The 17,237-nt window shown below is 57.3% G+C and overlaps 1 protein-coding gene across 4 annotated transcripts in view; it reads right to left on the bottom strand.

Annotated features, from left to right (window-relative positions):
* Positions 1 to 17,237, bottom strand: part of FRMD8 (FERM domain containing 8) — a 33,211-nt gene that overhangs the window by 11,063 nt on the left and 4,911 nt on the right. For 2 of the 4 annotated variants that reach the window (XM_047070253.1, XM_047070251.1), the window contains exons 4-11: positions 16,042 to 16,143; positions 15,618 to 15,676; positions 15,320 to 15,486; positions 13,092 to 13,316; positions 10,851 to 10,974; positions 9,771 to 9,914; positions 5,401 to 5,605; positions 172 to 1,987 (exon numbers count right to left, since the gene is read on the bottom strand). In XM_047070253.1, the coding sequence (XP_046926209.1) occupies positions 1,869 to 1,987; positions 5,401 to 5,605; positions 9,771 to 9,914; positions 10,851 to 10,974; positions 13,092 to 13,316; positions 15,320 to 15,486; positions 15,618 to 15,676; positions 16,042 to 16,143 (1,145 nt within the window). In that variant the 3' untranslated portion in view covers positions 172 to 1,868. Of the gene's footprint in view, positions 1 to 171; positions 1,988 to 5,400; positions 5,606 to 9,770; positions 9,915 to 10,850; positions 10,975 to 13,091; positions 13,317 to 15,319; positions 15,487 to 15,617; positions 15,677 to 16,041; positions 16,144 to 17,237 lie in introns of those variants that run through there. The other 2 variants (XR_006960508.1, XM_047070252.1) reach the window with 1 other exon arrangement.

Genomic DNA, 17,237 nt, shown 5'->3' with positions numbered 1-17,237 from the left:
CCACTGACACTGGAAAACCTCACTCTGGGTTCTCCATCGAATTCCACTCTGCAGCCCAGAGAGCTGCATACCTTGACACGTATTCAATAAAAAGCAAACATGCAGCCTATAATCAACTCGCAGGCTGTACTTAACACACTCCTGGTATTTCATAACGTGAACCACCCAGAGTTTGCTGGAAATTCATTTATTATTAATGAGTCACATGATACAAAAGAATGAGAATATTCAAAGGGCACTTGGTGAAATACTGTTTTGTCCCAAAGGCCAGGCAGAAAAGGTCACGTCACAAGGGATGCTCAGAGAACAGCAGAGAGGCCGAACAGTAAAAACAAGTAATGGGTCCACACCCGCCCCTTGCAGCCAGACCAGCAGATAAACATTCACCTGGGTCAAAACAGCGAGTGGGAAGAGATAACCAGATGGCTGCGTGCCGGCCGGGCGGGGCAGCCACTCAGGTCCAGTGATTCCAGGAGGGGAGATAAGATGTTCTCTGGCTGGGACATTCCAGAAGGCTGGGATACCTATTTATTATAACAAGCAACACAAGTCCCTACTGCCGGAGGCAAGCCCCCCTCAGAACATCTGGAGTGTGCAAAAGTCACCAAAAGGAAGAGGAAGTGAGTGGGCTCCGCCCCTGGAGCCAAGTTCGCGTTTCCTCTGCCCAGGCTCTCCAGGGGAGGGGAGAACAAGGCCGAGCCCAGTGCTCCGCTGGGCCTGCCTCTTCCCCGCGGAAAGTCCCAGCAAGCGCCGTGAGAGCCATGGAGCCACCACGGAGGAGCCGAGGGGCTGGGAAGGCCCTCTGCTAGCCTGGCTCCTCTGGGAGAAGACAGGAACGTGAGGCAGGGGAAAAGCCACACCCAGTGCCACATCCAGCCTCCCCACAATGTCCCCGCAAAGATGAGACCAGCTCGCACGGGACATCCTCGCGCACAGGCCACCCCAAAGGGTCACACGGATGGACACCATGGCGCCATCTTGAAGGAAAGCCAGTAGCTCTGAGGTTGGCGGGAGCATTCTCTCAAGTTGCCCCCAGAGGCCACAGGCTTCGCAGAACTAAAGCAGATGAAAAAGGAGCACAACTAAAACCTGAAGCCCAGGGTGGCTGGGAGCCTGTCCAAGTGTGAGGTGTGGGTCTGGCGGCGTGTTGGTCCACAGGACGGCCACCTCCCGGCACAGCGTTGTCACCAAAGGCTGGCAAAAAGGCATTTTCCTTCCGGTCAGAGGGTGTCCTGGCACAAGGGGCCTGAGTGAGGGGCACAGAATGCCCCCTGAGCCAGGCCCTGCCTGGCTCCCTCTAGTTTCATCCGGCAAGGGAGGGTATGGGTGAGGGGCCTCGCCTTCTCTGTTCCTCCTGTGGTTCAATGCACGAGGGCCCCTTCCTGCCCAAAGAGCCATGCCCAGACTGGCAGCAGGTTGTGGGGTGGGGGGGGGGGGGATGTGGTCACCAAAGTCCAGGGAAGAGACCAAAGACACACACTGGATCTACAGGTCCCGAACCCTATTCATCGGCCACCTGCCATCAGAGCCGCCACTGAGGACTTCAGAGCAGGGGACACTGTCCATCTCGAGAGGGGCACGAAGACAAGTCCGTGGCTGGGGGGAGGCGGCCAGAGCCTCCTCAGGTGCTCCCGAGACGGCAGTGGGGCCGAGTCCAGGGGAAGTCCAAAAAAGACCCCGCAGGAGCCCCCGGCCAGCTCCGCGCAGCCCGCGTCCCATCCCAGGCACAGAAGCCACTTCCTCCCGCTCGAGGTGGCCCTCTTGCCCGACGCCAGGGCCGCAGCCTGGTCCCGCCCCTCGGGGAGAAGGGTCCTCGGCCAGGCCCCAGGGGGCCTCTGGGTGCCACCCCCCGCCTGGCACCGTTGCCCTCAGCCCTGCTCCAGGCTGTCAGCGGGCTGCACCACGGTGTAGCTCCCCTGGCCCACGGACAACTGCCGGCTGAAGAAGGACGTGGTGCGCTTCGGTTTCACCCGCTTGATCTGCTGACCTATCAAGGAACAAGAGGACCGCGCTGAGGGAGGGCTTCCCGGGGTGGGCTGGTCCGCGCCCCCCCGGGAGCCTGGATTCCGGCTCCAGGGCCTGGCTCCTTCCAGAGCCAGTGCAGACCCAGTCCCCCTCACCGCATCCACCAACTATCTGAGCCTCGGTCCCGGACCCCAACTCTTCTGCCCACGATGGGGAGGGCGGGGAGTGCGGCCAGCCTTGCAAATCGGAGGCCGTTTCGGGTTTTCATTTGATGCTGGGCCAGCTGTGCTGTCTGAGGAGCTTTTGTTAAACCCAGTTCAAGAACAGACCAAAGAGGGGCCCCTGGGTGGCTCAGTCGGTTAATGTCTGACCTCAGCTCGGGTTGATCTCACGGTTCGTGAGTTCGAGCCCCGCATCGGGCTCTCTGCTGTCAGTGCGGACCCTGCTTCGGATCCTCTGTCCCCCTCTCTGCCACTCCCCTGCTTGCGCTCTTGCTCTCTCTCTCTCTCTCTCTCTCAAAAATAAACAAAAAAACAGACCAAAGAAACAAAACACCTACAACACAGACAACTGGTTCGAGGTGAACCTCGATAAGACAGAAAGAATTCTTACAAGTTAGAATTTCAGGCCAGGTGACCAAGGTCAACACCAACTGTCACAAGTCATGTTGATAATGCACCTTTGATGTGATGTGATAAAAATGGCACTTTTTACCTCTGTGATCTCCCTCCCCAGCCCACAGCTCCTGCCTAATCACGAGGAAAACATCAGGCAAATTCCAATAACACGGCATCCTACAATATCCCCAAAGAGTCGTCCTCAAAACTGTCAAGGTCATCAAAAACAAGGGAAATCTGAGAAGCTACCACAGCCCAGAGGTGCCTACAGAGACACGAAGCTAAGTGTAGTATAGTGTCTTGGATGGGATCCTGCCACCTTGAAAAGGGACATTAGGTTAGAATGAAGGACTTTAGGGGCGCCTGGGTGGCTCAGTCGGTTGAGCGTCCGACTTCAGCTCAGGTCATGATCTCGCGGTTTGTGAGTTCCAGCCCCACGTCGGGCTCTGTGCTGACAGCTCAGAGCCTGGAGCCTGTTTCAGATTCTGTGTCTCCCTCTCTCTCTGACCCTCCCCTGTTCATGTTCTGTCTCTCTCTCTCTGTCAAAAATAAACATTAAAAAAAAAAAGAAAGGTTTTAATAATAATACTGTATCAGTATTGGCTCGTTAATTATTAACGAACATACCACATTAACATACGATGCTAACTAAAAAAAAATCAAGCAACGAAAGAAAAATAGACACCAGAAATGAACAATAATCCAAGCACATAAAAATGGTCCAACTTCACCGATATTCAAATACCAACCCAAAAAGGTCTCTTTTGGTGTGACAGAGAGGGGGTGGAGGCCTGTGCGCATTGTCTACTGGGAGGGGTGCAAGCGGGCACGCGGTCTGATACCGCAACACCGTCTCAAGGAATTTGTCCCAAGGAATCGGTTTGGATTCTAAACAAGGATTTAGCCACGGCTACATTGTTTGTAGTGGCTCACAACTGGAGATACGGTCATGTCCCACACCAGGGAGCTGGGTGACAGTGCCTGCTGGCCATTCCAAGGAAGACTACAATGGGGGAAACAGTTACGTTATTGAAAAATTATTTTGCTGTTTCTGATTATAAAAGATGACGTGCTTGGGGCACCCGGGTGGCTCATCAGTTAAGTGTCCAACTTCGGGGGCGCCTGGGTGGCGCAGTCGGTTAAGCGTCCGACTTCAGCCAGGTCACGATCTCACGGTCCGTGGGTTTGAGCCCCGCGTCGGGCTCTGGGCTGATGGCTCAGAGCCTGGAGCCTGTTTCCGATTCTGTGTCTCCCTCTCTCTCTGCCCCTCCCCCGTTCATGCTCTGTCTCTCTCTGTCCCAAAAATAAATAAAAAACGTTGAAAAAAAAAAAAAAGTGTCCAACTTCGGCTCAGGTCATGATCTCACCATTTGTGAGTTCGAGCCCCGCGTCGGGTTCTGTGCTGACAGCTCGGAGCCTGGAGCCTGCTTCGGATTCTGCCTCTCCCTCTCTCTTTGCCCCTCCCCCACTCGTTCTCTGTTTCTCTCAAAAAAAAAAAAATACAAATTAAAAAAAAATGACGTGCTTCTCGTAAAAAACGTAGGGGTGCCTGGGTGGCTCAGTCAGTCAAGCGTCCGACTCTTGGTTTTGGCTCAGGTCACCATCTCACGGTTTGTGAGTTCAAGCCCTGCATTGGGCTCTGCACTGACAGTCCAGAGCCTGCTTGGGATTCTTTCTCTCCCTTTCTCTCTGCCCCTCCTGCGCTTGCTCTGTCTCTCAAAAATAAATAAACTTCAAAAAAGTTTTTTAAAAATGCTGTGCTTGTCATAAAATATGTAAATACTGCAAAGACGCACAAAGAAAAAGCAAAAGTTACAACAATTCACCACCAGGGCTGGCACATCCCCCTCCTCCTGCACACGGATGCAGTCTTACGTGGGGCTGTCCTATTACCCGATTTTTATTACTTGGTCTTATTTTGTGAACATCTTGCCATTTATTAAAATTTTTTTAATGTTTAATTTTTGAGAGAGAGAGAGAGAGGCAGAATGTGAGCAGGGGAGGGGCAGAGAGAGAGACAGGGAGACACAAACCGAAGCAGGCTCCAGGCTCTGAGCTGTCAGAGCCTGGGGCTCAAACCCACAAGTCGTAAGATCGTGACCTGAGCTGAAGTTGGATGCTCAACGGACTGAGCCACCCAGGCGCCCCGACATCTTGCCATTTAAACGTAGGTCTTTGTTATTGTGTTTAAAATCTTATTTTGGGATAAAACCAGATTTATCGAGAAGGTGCAAAGATAATCATACAATGAGTTCCCGTTTGCCCTCATCTGGCTTCTCCTGAGGCTGGCATCCTCCGTCGCCGTCTCACATTTGCCAAAACTAAAACATAAACCCCAGTACGAAATGATGAACTGAACTACATACTTCGGGACTTCCCCGGTTTCCTTATAAACACCCTCTGTCCGCTCCAGGGCCCGGACTGGGACATCACCCTGCACTCAGCCCTCTCTTTTACCAGCTGCCCTGATTCTACTGGATGTGGCCCCCTTGTTTCTGTCCCCACACCGAACTAACCGACGTCGGTCATTTCTAGTTTGTCACATCTGGACACTGCTGCAGGGAACATCTGTGGACGCAACAGTGACAGGGCCAGAAAAGGACTCTCCCGCCAGGGCCCCAGGGGCCCCCATTCCTAATCACAGAGCTCACAAGATGCGACCCTCACCCAGCTTCACTCCTTCTCCCGTTTAGGTCCCTGGCAACTGGACCCTACCTCGCTGTCCCCGGGGCTCCCCGTGGCGCGCATATGTGCATGTGCACGCGCGTGTCATGTGTGTGCGTGTGCACGTCGTGTGTGTACGTGTGCGCATGCTCACCTTCCTCCACGTAGTCGATGGTGGAGAGATGCTGGAGGCGGCTGCACACCACGCTGCCCTGCCTCTGCAGCTGCGGGCGCTGAGCAGAAGATGGCAGGGAGCTGGCGGCCGAGGGCGGGCCGGACACAGTCTCCTGGGGGGCGGCGAGCTCTGAAGTCTGGTTCAGCTCAATGCAGTACTCGATGAGGCCGCTCATCAGCTCAGCCTGGGGGGGAGAAAGGGGCCACCCTGAGGCCTGGGCGGTGAGCCATGGCCCAGGACATGGCCTTCCCATACTCTGCAGGGCGAGACGGATAAGATGGACGGGCCCCTGCCTTCTGCTGGGGGAGGCCGAGGCGGAAACAAACGCCATTTACATAATAAAGGAAGGGGGGGTCAGGTGCTCTGTGGGCAGAGGGACAGGGGAGGCATCCACCTGGGGTGACTTCGTAGGTCAGTCCTGGAGGATGAGTAGGGGTCCCTGTCTCAGGTCTGGGAGGTGGGCTGGGCAAGAAAGAACATTCTAGGCAGGAAGGCCGAGTGCCATGGGTGGCAGCAGTCAGGCCAGATGGGAAAGAAACTCAGCTGCGCAGAGACGATAAGGAAGGCAGGAAGAGGGCTCAGGCAGGGCGTCCTGGGTGGAAGGAATGGAGGGAGTTGTCTGAGAGAAGAACCTGCAGGCCCATGAGGAAGGCGGTGGTGGTCAGGTCACAGGGTTGAGGGTGGGGGACGCCCTCTGAGCACGTTCTTCAAAGGCGACACCTTCTCAACCAATTTTAAATATAACGCACGTAGGGGCGCCTGGGTGGCGCAGTCGGTTAAGCGTCCGACTTCAGCCAGGTCACGATCTCGCGCTCCGTGAGTTCGAGCCCCGCATCAGGCTCTGGGCTGATGGCTCGGAGCCTGGAGCCTGTTTCCGATTCTGTGTCTGCCTCTCTCTCTGCCCCTCCCCCGTTCATGCTCTGTCTCTCTCTGTCCCAAAAATAAATAAACGTTGAAAAAAAAAAATTTAAATATAACGCACGTTGACATAAAAGGTGAAGAGACCAGGTGTCAGTGAGCACAGTCCAGACACCATGTGATGGGGACACCAGGGGTCTGGTGGGTCCACAGACAGCCAGCCGTCAGCGGGTGGAATCCCTCGGTTAGACAACATCCTCACCGAATGCCTACCCCGTGCCAGGTCTACTATAGGCAGTGGGACACAGCAGGGACCGAGGAGGACCGAATGCCTGCCTTGTGCTCCCAAGAAGAGTACCCACAAGGGGTTGGGGGTCAGGGGCCAAGGGGATGGCCCCCCGCTAACAGAACAGCGGCCTGGCACCTGTGCCCGCACGGTGCAGCCAGAGGCCTCTCCGGAGCAACACAATCCGCCCTGGGGAGAGGGGCAGGGCAGGAAACGCTGCCTGGGCCCAGAAGGAAAAGCCGGCATCCATTCTCCGCGCGCCTGCCTCCTTTTCTCATGCAAAGATTGGCTGGTGAGTGGGAGGGCAGCCAGTGGGGACAGAGGATACGGGGCTGTAAGCACAACAGGGAAGCCCTTAAAGTTCCCTGGAACAAAACGTCAATCACAGCGTGATGCTTCTGAGGTCCAGGGAGCCTGCCATTAAAACGACCCCACATCTGACCAAATTAATATCCATTCAGGATAAAGCCTGGCAGACCAGTAACAGAAGGGACTATTAGCCTTCCTCGACCTAATAGCCTTCCTCGACCAGATGGGGGTGTCTGTGAAAAACCTGCAGCTAAAACCATACGTATTTCGAGCAAGACCAAACATACTCCCGCCCAAGGTCAGGAGCAAGTCAGGATGTCTGCTCACACCTACTCAACACTGTACAGGAAGTCCGGGAGTGGAATCAGTCAAGACAAACAGAGGCACACACACTGGAGGGTCAGAATACAACCGCCCCTATTACACATGACATGACTGTCTACAGAGAAAACCCCAAAGAATCTGCAACAAAACTATTAAAACCAGCGAGTGAATTTAACAAAGTTGCAGGATATATGAATGTGTAGATAACACAATCAATTGTATTTTTCTTTTTTTCTTTTAGAGAAAGAGTGAGCACAGGAAAGGGGCAGAGGGAGAGAGAGAGGATCTTAAGCAGGCTGTAAGCTCAGCAGAGCCCGATGTGGGGCTCGATTCCACAACCCTGGGATCATGACCTAAACTGAAATCAAGGGTCAGACAGATGCTCAACCTAGGTACCCAGGTGCCTCCAAATCAACTGTACTTCTACATACCACAATGAACCGAAAATTGATATTTAAAGAGGGGGTGTTTGCCTCTCCCTTTTTCTTCTTCCTGTTGTGGAGCATGTAGATGTGATGGCTGGAGTTGAAGCAGCCATCCTGGACCATGAGGTAAATTTAAGAGAAGAGAATATGCGTGGTGGAGAAAGAAAGTTAAAGGACTCTGAGTTCACAATAACAGATCTGGACTGCCTACCTATAATGTTACGTGAGAGAAGAAGAAATTTTTTCATGTTCCAAAAAAACAAATAAATAAAAATAAATAAAAAAGTACCATCTAGGGTAGCACCAAGGAAAGAAAGAAAAAAAGAAAGAAAGAAAGAAAGAAAAAGAAAGAAAGAAAGAAAGAAAGAAAGAAAGAAAGAAAGAAAAAGACAACCTTAAGGATAAATATAATAAAAGATGTACAATATCTCTATGCTGACAACTATAAGATACTAGTGAAAGAAATCAAAGCCAAATAAAGGGAGACGTAGAAATTATTGGCCTGGAAGATTTAGGATGTTAATTCTCTCTAAAATTAATCTACAGATTCAATGGAATCTTAATCTAAATCTCAGAAGACTTTTTTGGGGGGAGGAAGGGTAACAATCAACAAGCTTTTCCTGAAATTTATATGGAAATGCAAAGGAACTGGGATAGTCAAAAACAATTTTAGAAAAGAACAAAGTCCTAGAAATCATACTACCCAATTTCAAGTTTACTATTAAGTTTCAGTCATCAGTACGATGGGATTATTAGTGAAAGACAAACACATAGATCAAGGGCACAGAACAGACAATCCAGAAATAGACCCACACACACTTGGTCAACTGAATTTCAACAGAGACACAGGGCAATTCAATGAAGACAGGGTAGTCTTTTGAACAGATAATGCTGGAACAAAAAGAAAAAAGAGAGAGAGAGAGAGAGAGAATGTTGATTTATACATCACACTTCATGTAAAAATTAACTTGAAATGGAGGGACAGGGAGCGGCAGGCACACATCTGCGTGACGGCTGTGGACGGCTTGGCAGTGTCTCCTCAAGTGAGCGTGTGCTGACCTGGGGGCCCAGCCATCCCACTCCCAGGGGGACGCCCACGTATGCGCACAAAGCACACGCACGACAGTGATCACGACAGCGTTGCTGGCAACAGCCCCAAACGGGAAATCCAAGTGTCCATCAGCAATGGAGTGGGAAAGTCAAGGCTGGTGAACGTGGACGATGGGACATCGGAGAGCCTCTCCAAAAGATCAAGCCACTGCCACCTGCAGGGGGGACAGAGCTCACAAACACACCACTGAGTAGAAGAAACCAGACAGAAGAGAACAAACTGAGGGAGCCTGTGCCAGAAGGTTCAAAAACAGGCAGAAAGACTCGAGGGTGAAACAAGTCAGGATGGGGGGGCCCTTGCTGGGAGGAGGCTCGAGGGGTCTCCTGGGGTCCTGGTTCTTTTTCGCAATCTGAAAGGTGTTACGTGGGTTTATTTTCAGAAAACCCGTTGAGTCATACACTTAGGATTTGGTAACTTTTCTCTACAGATGATACAATAACATATTTGCTTTGAAAAGGGGTCTAGCCTAGTGATGTAAAAATGACAGAATCATCAGCCGAAGTGGGGACAGTCGTGTATGCAAAGCCGTGAGAGGGAAGACTTTGTGATGCTATAGGCCAGGGGGTCAGAGGAGCCACTGCAGGGGACAGGAGTATCCAAGAGCTCACGGTCAAGCTGAGCCAGGGACGGAGGACAGCCATCTGTGTACTGGGTGTGGCAAGGCAGAGGCCACTGGGCTCGCAGCAGGGAGGTGCAGGGATGAGGGCCGTGTGCACAGAGTGAAACAAAGGTGCCGAGGGGCCTTCGCCCCGCCACGCCCACTTCTCTGAGAGCACCCAACTCCCAGGGGGCCTCGAGGACTGGAGCCAGGGCCGGCTGGTCACACAGCCACAAGCCCAGCGTGGCATCTGCAAACCGGGCCTCTGACTCGCAAGAGTGGCTCTGGCTCAGCTGACGTCAGCTCCCCTGGTCCCCAGGCGCTCGGCAGCCCTCCCGCCTCCTTGTCAGCCAGCCCGGAGCCTCCAGTAGCCTGGGACCCCTCGAGCCCAGGCTACCCCACCCCGACCTCGCGCCCGGTGCAGGCAATGCCCACTACCTGCTTGGAGTAGATCTTGAGCAGCCTGTTGACCGGGGTGCCCTCGTTGTCCCCATCGAACTCTAGCCACAGGACAGACTCCTCCTCCTCGGGAGAGGTGTGGTCCCACGACAGCTCCTGGAAACGCAGGCCCAGCAGGACGTGCTGGCCAGCGGGAGACACAGAGCTTGGATTCTCGGAGCCAAGTCCATTCCCCCACCCCAGCCTGCTCACGTGACACCAGGAGGGGACGCCTGGCCAGGCTATTTACCCCCAAGGCTGAGTTCCTATATGAGTTTCTCGGAGGAGTCCCCACTTTCATCAAACCCTCAAAGGGGGTTGTGGTCTGGGGAGGCTGAGAGCCCCTGACCCATGGCACTACTCACCAGCCGGTCAAGCCTCTGACAGTTGGGGCAGTCACATGGGGGAAGGGGTCGGGGGTAGGGGGCTTTTCCATGAGATCAGCTGGGTAGCGTCTCAGCAGGCCGAGCTGGGCTCTGGGCCCAGCATACTTGGGCACAGGTGCCCAGGAGGGGCTGGGGTCCCTCTCTGGGGGTAAGTCACCCAAAACTTTTCTGCTGGCTTAGGAGAGACTCTGGCCCAAGTGCAGAGAAACTGCCCCACAGGGCAGGATGCCGACACCACCATCTACGCAGGGAACCAACCGACAGCCTATGCCAAATACAGGGGAAGAAGCCCGACTCTGGCAGCCGGAGAGGGCTTCTAGTCATGAGGCTTTTCTGGAAAACCAATAGCTAGTCTCCAGCCATTGGTCCGGCAGAGTGGCCAGGCCAGGCCAGACCCCCTCCACCCAGAAGCTTTAATCCCAGCCCCAGCCTCCCCTTTCCCTAGCTGCCCTCCTGCCTAGCGTGCTGACAGAAAAGCTGACCTAGAGCAGACCCCAAGGAAGCTCCCAGGATGACACTGAAAGCCCCAGGGACTGTCCGAGGGGGAGGGAAGCCACACAGGCCATCCAGTCTGCTTCCGGGCCGACCACCAGCCCACGAGAAGCAGGAAGGCCCGCGTGAGCACCCCGTGCCCTCTCCAGTGAGGCTCCCTGCTCCCCCAACCCAGGTCCCACCCTGGAGAAGCTGGAGGTACCTTCTCCCTGCTGTCGATGACATGCACGCCCTCCAGACTGATGGCCACCACCACCGGCTTTCGCCCGCCCCGGTGCAAAAAGCCCTGGGCCGGCTTGTCAACCTCACCATGGAAGAAGGCACACCTGGGAAGGGGAACTGCCATTAGCCGGTCACCTCCCACACCAGGAACAGACCGTCCGGGGTCACCCTCCTCAATGCTCTGGCCAGGCCCTGCCCTGGGCATATGAGAAGTTTAAGCCATTTTGGTGACTGACGGTTAAACGGAAACCTGCCCCTGGGGAGGGAGAAACAGAGAGGGGGTGGGAGGGAGGCTTCCTGGAGGTGGTGGCATCTGCACTGGCCATGCAGGACAGGAGGGCTTGAACAGGCAGGGGGAGGAGAGGAGCGTCACAGAGAAGGGCAGGCACCTCAGACGGAGAGAAGAGTGTGAACCTGGGGGTGGGACAGAGGAGGCTACGTCCGGGGAACCGCCAGGAGGGGATGGGGCTGAGGCTGCTGGCAGCTGCCAGGCCGTATCAGGTTGGGAGAACTCCGCCGCCCACGGTCTGTCAGGCCAAGACCCTTCAGCAGCAGTGGGGCCAAGCTGCACCTGCTCGGGGCCATGAGGGGACAGGGGCCACTCAGGGAGGCTTCAGGGCTTGACACGGGGAAGGGGAAAAGGTATAGTGGCCTTGGCACACCAACTCACTGAGCCGCCACCCTCTCCCCCTGCCCCGCCACGTCCTTCCCTCTCCTATGTCTGCCTGGCCTGCCGCCCCCTCGCACCAGGCGAAGCCAGAGCCCTTGCTGAGTCCCACTCTCTGTGACAGCCTGCACCCTCGCTCTGGGACTGGCCTGGAGACAAGCACGTGCTCCTCCGGGTCCTGAGAGCAGCCTCGCTCCTGTCCCTGCTCCTGGAAGACTTCTACAGGTTCAGCGGATGGCTGGGACTCCTGCCTCACTGAGGACACGGAAGCCACCAGAAGCAGCCACTTGGCTGCCCTCATCTCAGTTTCTCACCCTCTGTCGGATCAGCCTGATCTGTACACACACATTCGCTCACCATAAAAATTAAAAGCCTCTGCCCCCGCATCCACCCATAAAGGCTGCATCTCTGGACTCCACTGCACAGCACCGACCCCTGAAGGGGCCAGCCCCACCCGCTGTCTCCTGTCTCTTCTCACTCTCCTCCACCCGCTGCCACCCCACGATGCTGAAACCAAGGTCAACCATCAGCCACCCAGGGCACGTTGAATTTGACCCGGAAGCGGTAGCGTGCGACGCTTGGTCACTTCCTCCTCCCTGACACTTCCCTCTGCCTGGCTCGTAGAGACCCACCCGCCCGCCTGGCCGTCCCGGGGCCTCCTTGCGCCTGTCCACTCGCACCTCCTTGGCCATGTCTTCAGGCTCCAGGTTTCAAACCGCCCAGATGCTGATGCTCACCAATGACTACCCGACTCTAGACTCAGAAACCTAACTGCCCGCCCGGAATCGCCAGCTGGGTATCTAGCGAGCATCTCAAAATCAACACGTCCAAATCCAAACCCCCAAACCTTCCCCAACCCGCTCCGTGGCACGGTCCCATCTCGGCTGATGACACCATCGTTCGTGTGCTCACGCCAGACACCTGGAGTTCTGCCTCCTCGCCTTCATCTGTCCCACTGTCCGTCTGTCTAGCAAATCCTGTCAACTGTACCCTCAAACACCCGGCATCTGACCGCGTCTCACCTCCTGCATTATTACCACCCGGCCTGAGCCGTATCTCCCCTTCGGGGCACGGCCACACTGTCCTTGCCGGTCACCCGGCTGCCACTCGTGCCACCTGAGGTCTCTACTTCTGCTGCTGTCTGACTTCCCACCGGAAAGGCGGCCTCACCAGGGAGGGCCCGCGTCTCTCTGCTCACCGAGGTATCGCCAGCGCCTCGATCGCTGGCACGCAGCAGATACCCGAGAGCCACCGACCACTGTTGGTGGCGTGAGAGAACTGGCCACGCGCAAGGTCCGCGGGTCCAGCGGCCAGGTGACCGTGGCGGGTGGAAGGAGGGTCGCCGCCCGGCCTGGGACAGTTGCAAGGGGAGGACAGGGGTCCGGCTCGGTCCCCGTGGGGCCCGAGACACGCCCCACGTGAGGACAGAGCTCAGCGGGCGCAGAGGTGGGCACCCTGGCAGGCCGTGCAGACTGTTGGGCTGTCAGGGGAGGGGACAGCAGAGGCCCCGTGGCCGTGGCTGCCCGGGACGATGACAGCCAGGGGGTCGCTCACCCGTAAAAGGGCAGCTCGTGGCTCTTGAGGAGGTAGGCACGGTAGTGGGTGCTGAGGGAGGTCCCGCGCCCGCTGTCACCGCTGGCCGCTTCCTTCACCTTGCAGTAGGCGTTCAGCAGGCCCTGCTCCCCCAGCCCCGCCTTGGCCCCACGGCCCCGGAGGGCAGCAAAGAGCCCGTGGCCCCGCTTGCAGAGGTGGGCGGGGAGGAAGGAGTCCAGCTTCTCCCTGCGGAGGAAGGAAGTGGGGGGCTCGGTGGGAGGCGGGGCTCCAGGGCGGGGGCCTGGCCAGAGGTGCCGAGGTCCTCAGGGTGCGGCGCGCTCACGGGCAGGGGCAGGCGAGGCCCCGGACGAGGACCGCCAGAGAGCCCACTGCCACGAGCCCCGCGGCAAGCCTGGCTGGTGACAGGCCTGGAAGACAGGCTGGGACACCAAAGGGGGAGCCGAGACCAGGCCCGCTGCACAGCCAGCCTGTGGCCGGAGGGTTTCAGTGCAGTGTCTGTGTCACTGAGTCACGAAGGTTTGGATTTCTGAGCTAGTGGAACTTTTACAACCAAAAACCAGGACAGCCAGTGACCTACATATACCTCTCCACGGATTTTCTGCCAAAGAGGGACATAAAAAAAAAAAAACACGTCAACCCACAATCCGTCAACACAGGTCCAAGAAGAAAAGCTCGCAACCATAAAGAACCTCGACATAACCGCACTGTTCCCGCGTCAGACAGCGCTCTGACCGTGCGGGCTGCGTGCCAGCTGCTCCCAGCTGGGGGCAGCCGGAGGTATGTCCTCGGGCAGCGAGGACCTTCTCAGAGGCCCAGCTTCCCCAGGGATAAAACGAGGACACCAACCGCTGGTTGCATGGAAGGGCGCCAGCAGGTGCCTGGCACCTAAAAAGTACCGCTGAGGTTGCCATTTTCACCACAGAAGGGAGGGGTCTCTCCTGGGGCTTCTGGACGACCAAACACCCGCCGCCAGCGGGAAGGCTGAGGTGAGGAAGGAGCTAGCGCCGGCCTGGTGGCCAACAGCGGGGCAGTGTGAGAAGGGGTGTCCAGGGGGCCGTCGCCCTTCTCGGGGCTGCTGTGGGCACTTTCGTTGCTCGTGCTCCCGTATCCTATCTTCCAGCGACAACTCTCGCCTGTCATCTGGAAATCCCGCCTTCCCCACACCCGTCGGTGGGGCCTGGGCAGGCTCAGGGCAGGCCCATCAGCGCTCTGGCCACCGTGTCTCCTTTGGTCGGACCTGAGGCTCAGCCAAGGGAAGGGGACGTCAGAGTGAGTCTGAGGACTCTTGTGGGTCAGGGAAGAGGCCTCTCCCAATACACAACTGGCCTGCCTGAGTGTGAGCTGGCCCAGAGGACACGGGGCTGGGCCAGGAGAATGAGGACAGGCGTCTGGGGATCTAACCGGAGCCTCTGCACCTCTGGATACATCCAGAGCTGACAAAGTCCCTCAAGTACAAACACTTTGGGTTGCGTAAAGCAGCAGACACTCCCGAGGGGCAGGATCCCTACGGCCACCAGCCCCAGCCAGCTCCGTGGGGAGCCCTCCGGCTCGACTGAGCCAGGTGGTCGCTGTGGGGCCCCAGCTCTTAGTCACCTGGCACAGGGCCCTGTCTCTGAACATCCTCTCCCCCAACACGCCGCCACTACAGCGCTGGGGTGGGAGGAGTCTGGGGTCTAGGAGCAGGCTGTGCCGAAAGTTCATCTCCACTGGAATTACCTCTAAACCTCAGGACCATTGTCCGTGGAGGTCAGAGTCCGGCCTGGTGTGCTTCCGGGGCACACTCACTGTCACAGCAGAGAGCACTGCTTCTTGGGAGGGAGTGGGAAGCCCAGAGCCCGCAGGCTGGAGTGCCCGGGGAACGGGACCTCGTCCCTGGAGTGCGGAACTAAGCTGGACGGTCATTGGTGATGGGGGTCAGTCCCCGGAAGAACCAGCTCACCTCCCTCCTGGCCTCAGATGGAGGCTCCACCCTCATGCACACCTGGGGGCTCCTCTCACAGGTGTCACTTCACCCAAAGCTCCCACTTCTCAGGCCCTTCAGCCCAGAGCAGACGAGGAAAAGGAGGCTCAGAGAGGTGGGGTGAGTTGCCCAAGGTCACACAGCGTCGGGGCCAGCCCCAGGGGGCCTACGCCTCCCGACTCCAGATCTTGTCAGGTCACCTGCAAGCAGGGCTCCAGGACAACCCTCCCCACCCCGTGCCCCCGTCTCAGGTCCCACAGGCCCTCACCTCACGGCACAGGCAGTGGGCTGGCCAGGCTGGTAGGGCCCGAGCTGCACGCGGCACACCAGGGCGCCCAGGGCCTCGCAGTCCTCCACGTCACATGGGTACCGTGCGGCCAGCACGTTGCCTTTGGCCTCCTCATAGAGCAGCCGCAGGACCTCCTCGTCGTGGATCTGTGGGCCGGTGCGGGACGGAGGGGCTGCTCAGCTGGGGTGGCACACCAGTGTCCAGGGGTCTGCGGACAAGGGGAGGCCGGACACAGGGCCCCAGGGACGGGGGCACCGCCTGGCGCTCACCGCCTCACCTGGAGCTCCCGCCGCTTTGGGAAAAACACGTTCCTTCGGAACTGCAGGGAAGGCTCATCTGGGGAGAGAGGCTGGGGTCACCGCCCGGCTCCCTGGCTCGGCCCAGCCCTCTCCCCTGACAGGCTTAGTGCCCCCCTCACCCACCACGACTGACAAAGCCGGAGGGCTGTCCAGAGACTGGGAGGCTGGCTTGTCTCAATGCACTTGCTGACCCCCGGGGCCACCCCCCTCCTGGGTTCCCCTCAAGGATCCTGCAAAAGCTGGTTAGTGAGGCCCAAAGGCCCAAGGGGCTGCCCTCCCTGGCCCCTGGCACAGCCTGCCCCCCACCCCTCCACACCAAGGATCTTCCCCTGGAAGGAGTGGCCGAGGGTGCCTGGGAGAGATGCGGGCCAGCACTCTCAGTGGTCAGTGGGCGGCACTGACCCATGGCCACATCGTCATCGGGGGCGTCGGTAAAACGCAGCAGCAGTTCCGGCCACTGGCGGCCCAGCTTGTAGGGCTGGTGCTTGGGCTTCAGCTGCACCTCTGCGGGACGAGAGGGGAAGCGGCCGTGAGTGTGGCCTCTGGCCAGTACGACTGCCACCCGCGAACGAAGGCGACGACGATGGCCGTCGTGGCCGGTATTAACTGAGCAGGTACAAGCACCCCGAACCATTTCGAGTGGTTTACGTGCATCTGCTCTGTAAGAACGCTATGCTCGTTTCACTCAGGCAGAGAAATGAGGCACAGAGAGGTTAAGTCACTTGTCCAAAGTCACACAACAGGTGAGAGAGGGTCAGGCTCTAGGCAGCACCAGCCTCTGACTGTTCCCTCCAGCACGAGAGGCGGTGGCCGACAGAAAGAGCCGGAGATAGTGGTACAGCAGAACCCAGCACTGCCATCAGGAAGCAGAGCCCAAAGCTGATAACTGGGACCCGCAGACCCAAGAGGCTGTCTTCTCTTGCCCCTGGCAGAGCCTGGGCTTCCTCCTCTCCAGGCCTCACCTCCAGCATCCTCCCCAGGAACTCTGGCTGACCTTTATTCCATGCCATCCAGCTTGCCCACCTCATTTCCTCCTCACTCCTTCTCCCGCTCTGCTCCTGCCATAGCGGCTTTCTTCAATAGCTTGAATCTCCCCAGCATGTCGGTGCCTCAGGGCCTTTGTACGCGCTGTTCCTCCAGCCTCAGGCATCCCCCCACACCGCCCTCCACATGACCGGCTGGCTTGGGTCTCAGTTCAAGCGTGTCCTTCCCCAGACCCTTCACTGAGGCAGCTCCCCTCATCCACTTCCTCCGTGCCAACTACACCCTCATGTGGTTGCCTTTACGGCGTTTACCACTATCTGATGTCACCTCCCTGCCTATGCTCCACTAGCTGCTGAGTCCTCGGGTCACCCGGGTAACAGTGGCTCTATCCCATTCACTGCTTTACCGCTGGCCCACCGCAGGCCCTCACATGGGTGGACAGAATGGCCAAGTGCATCTCTCGTGGCCCCTTGACTCTGGGCAGCCAGCTGGCCCCAGGGCTCGACACCCCGGGCCAGGAATAAGAAAGCACTTTCACCTTACGCGTCAGTGACCACAGCCTTTGAAAAGTCAGAGGCCACTTCCAAGCCATCAGATGAATGAGGATGGCTGCT

Source organism: Lynx rufus, unplaced genomic scaffold (assembly GCF_022079265.1).
Source record: "Lynx rufus isolate CCGP_SWC_20201006 ecotype Redwood Valley unplaced genomic scaffold, mLynRuf1.p SCAF_9, whole genome shotgun sequence".
In the NCBI taxonomy this organism is placed as follows: Eukaryota; Metazoa; Chordata; class Mammalia; order Carnivora; family Felidae; genus Lynx; species Lynx rufus.
This window is presented reverse-complemented; position numbering and strand designations above follow the sequence as displayed.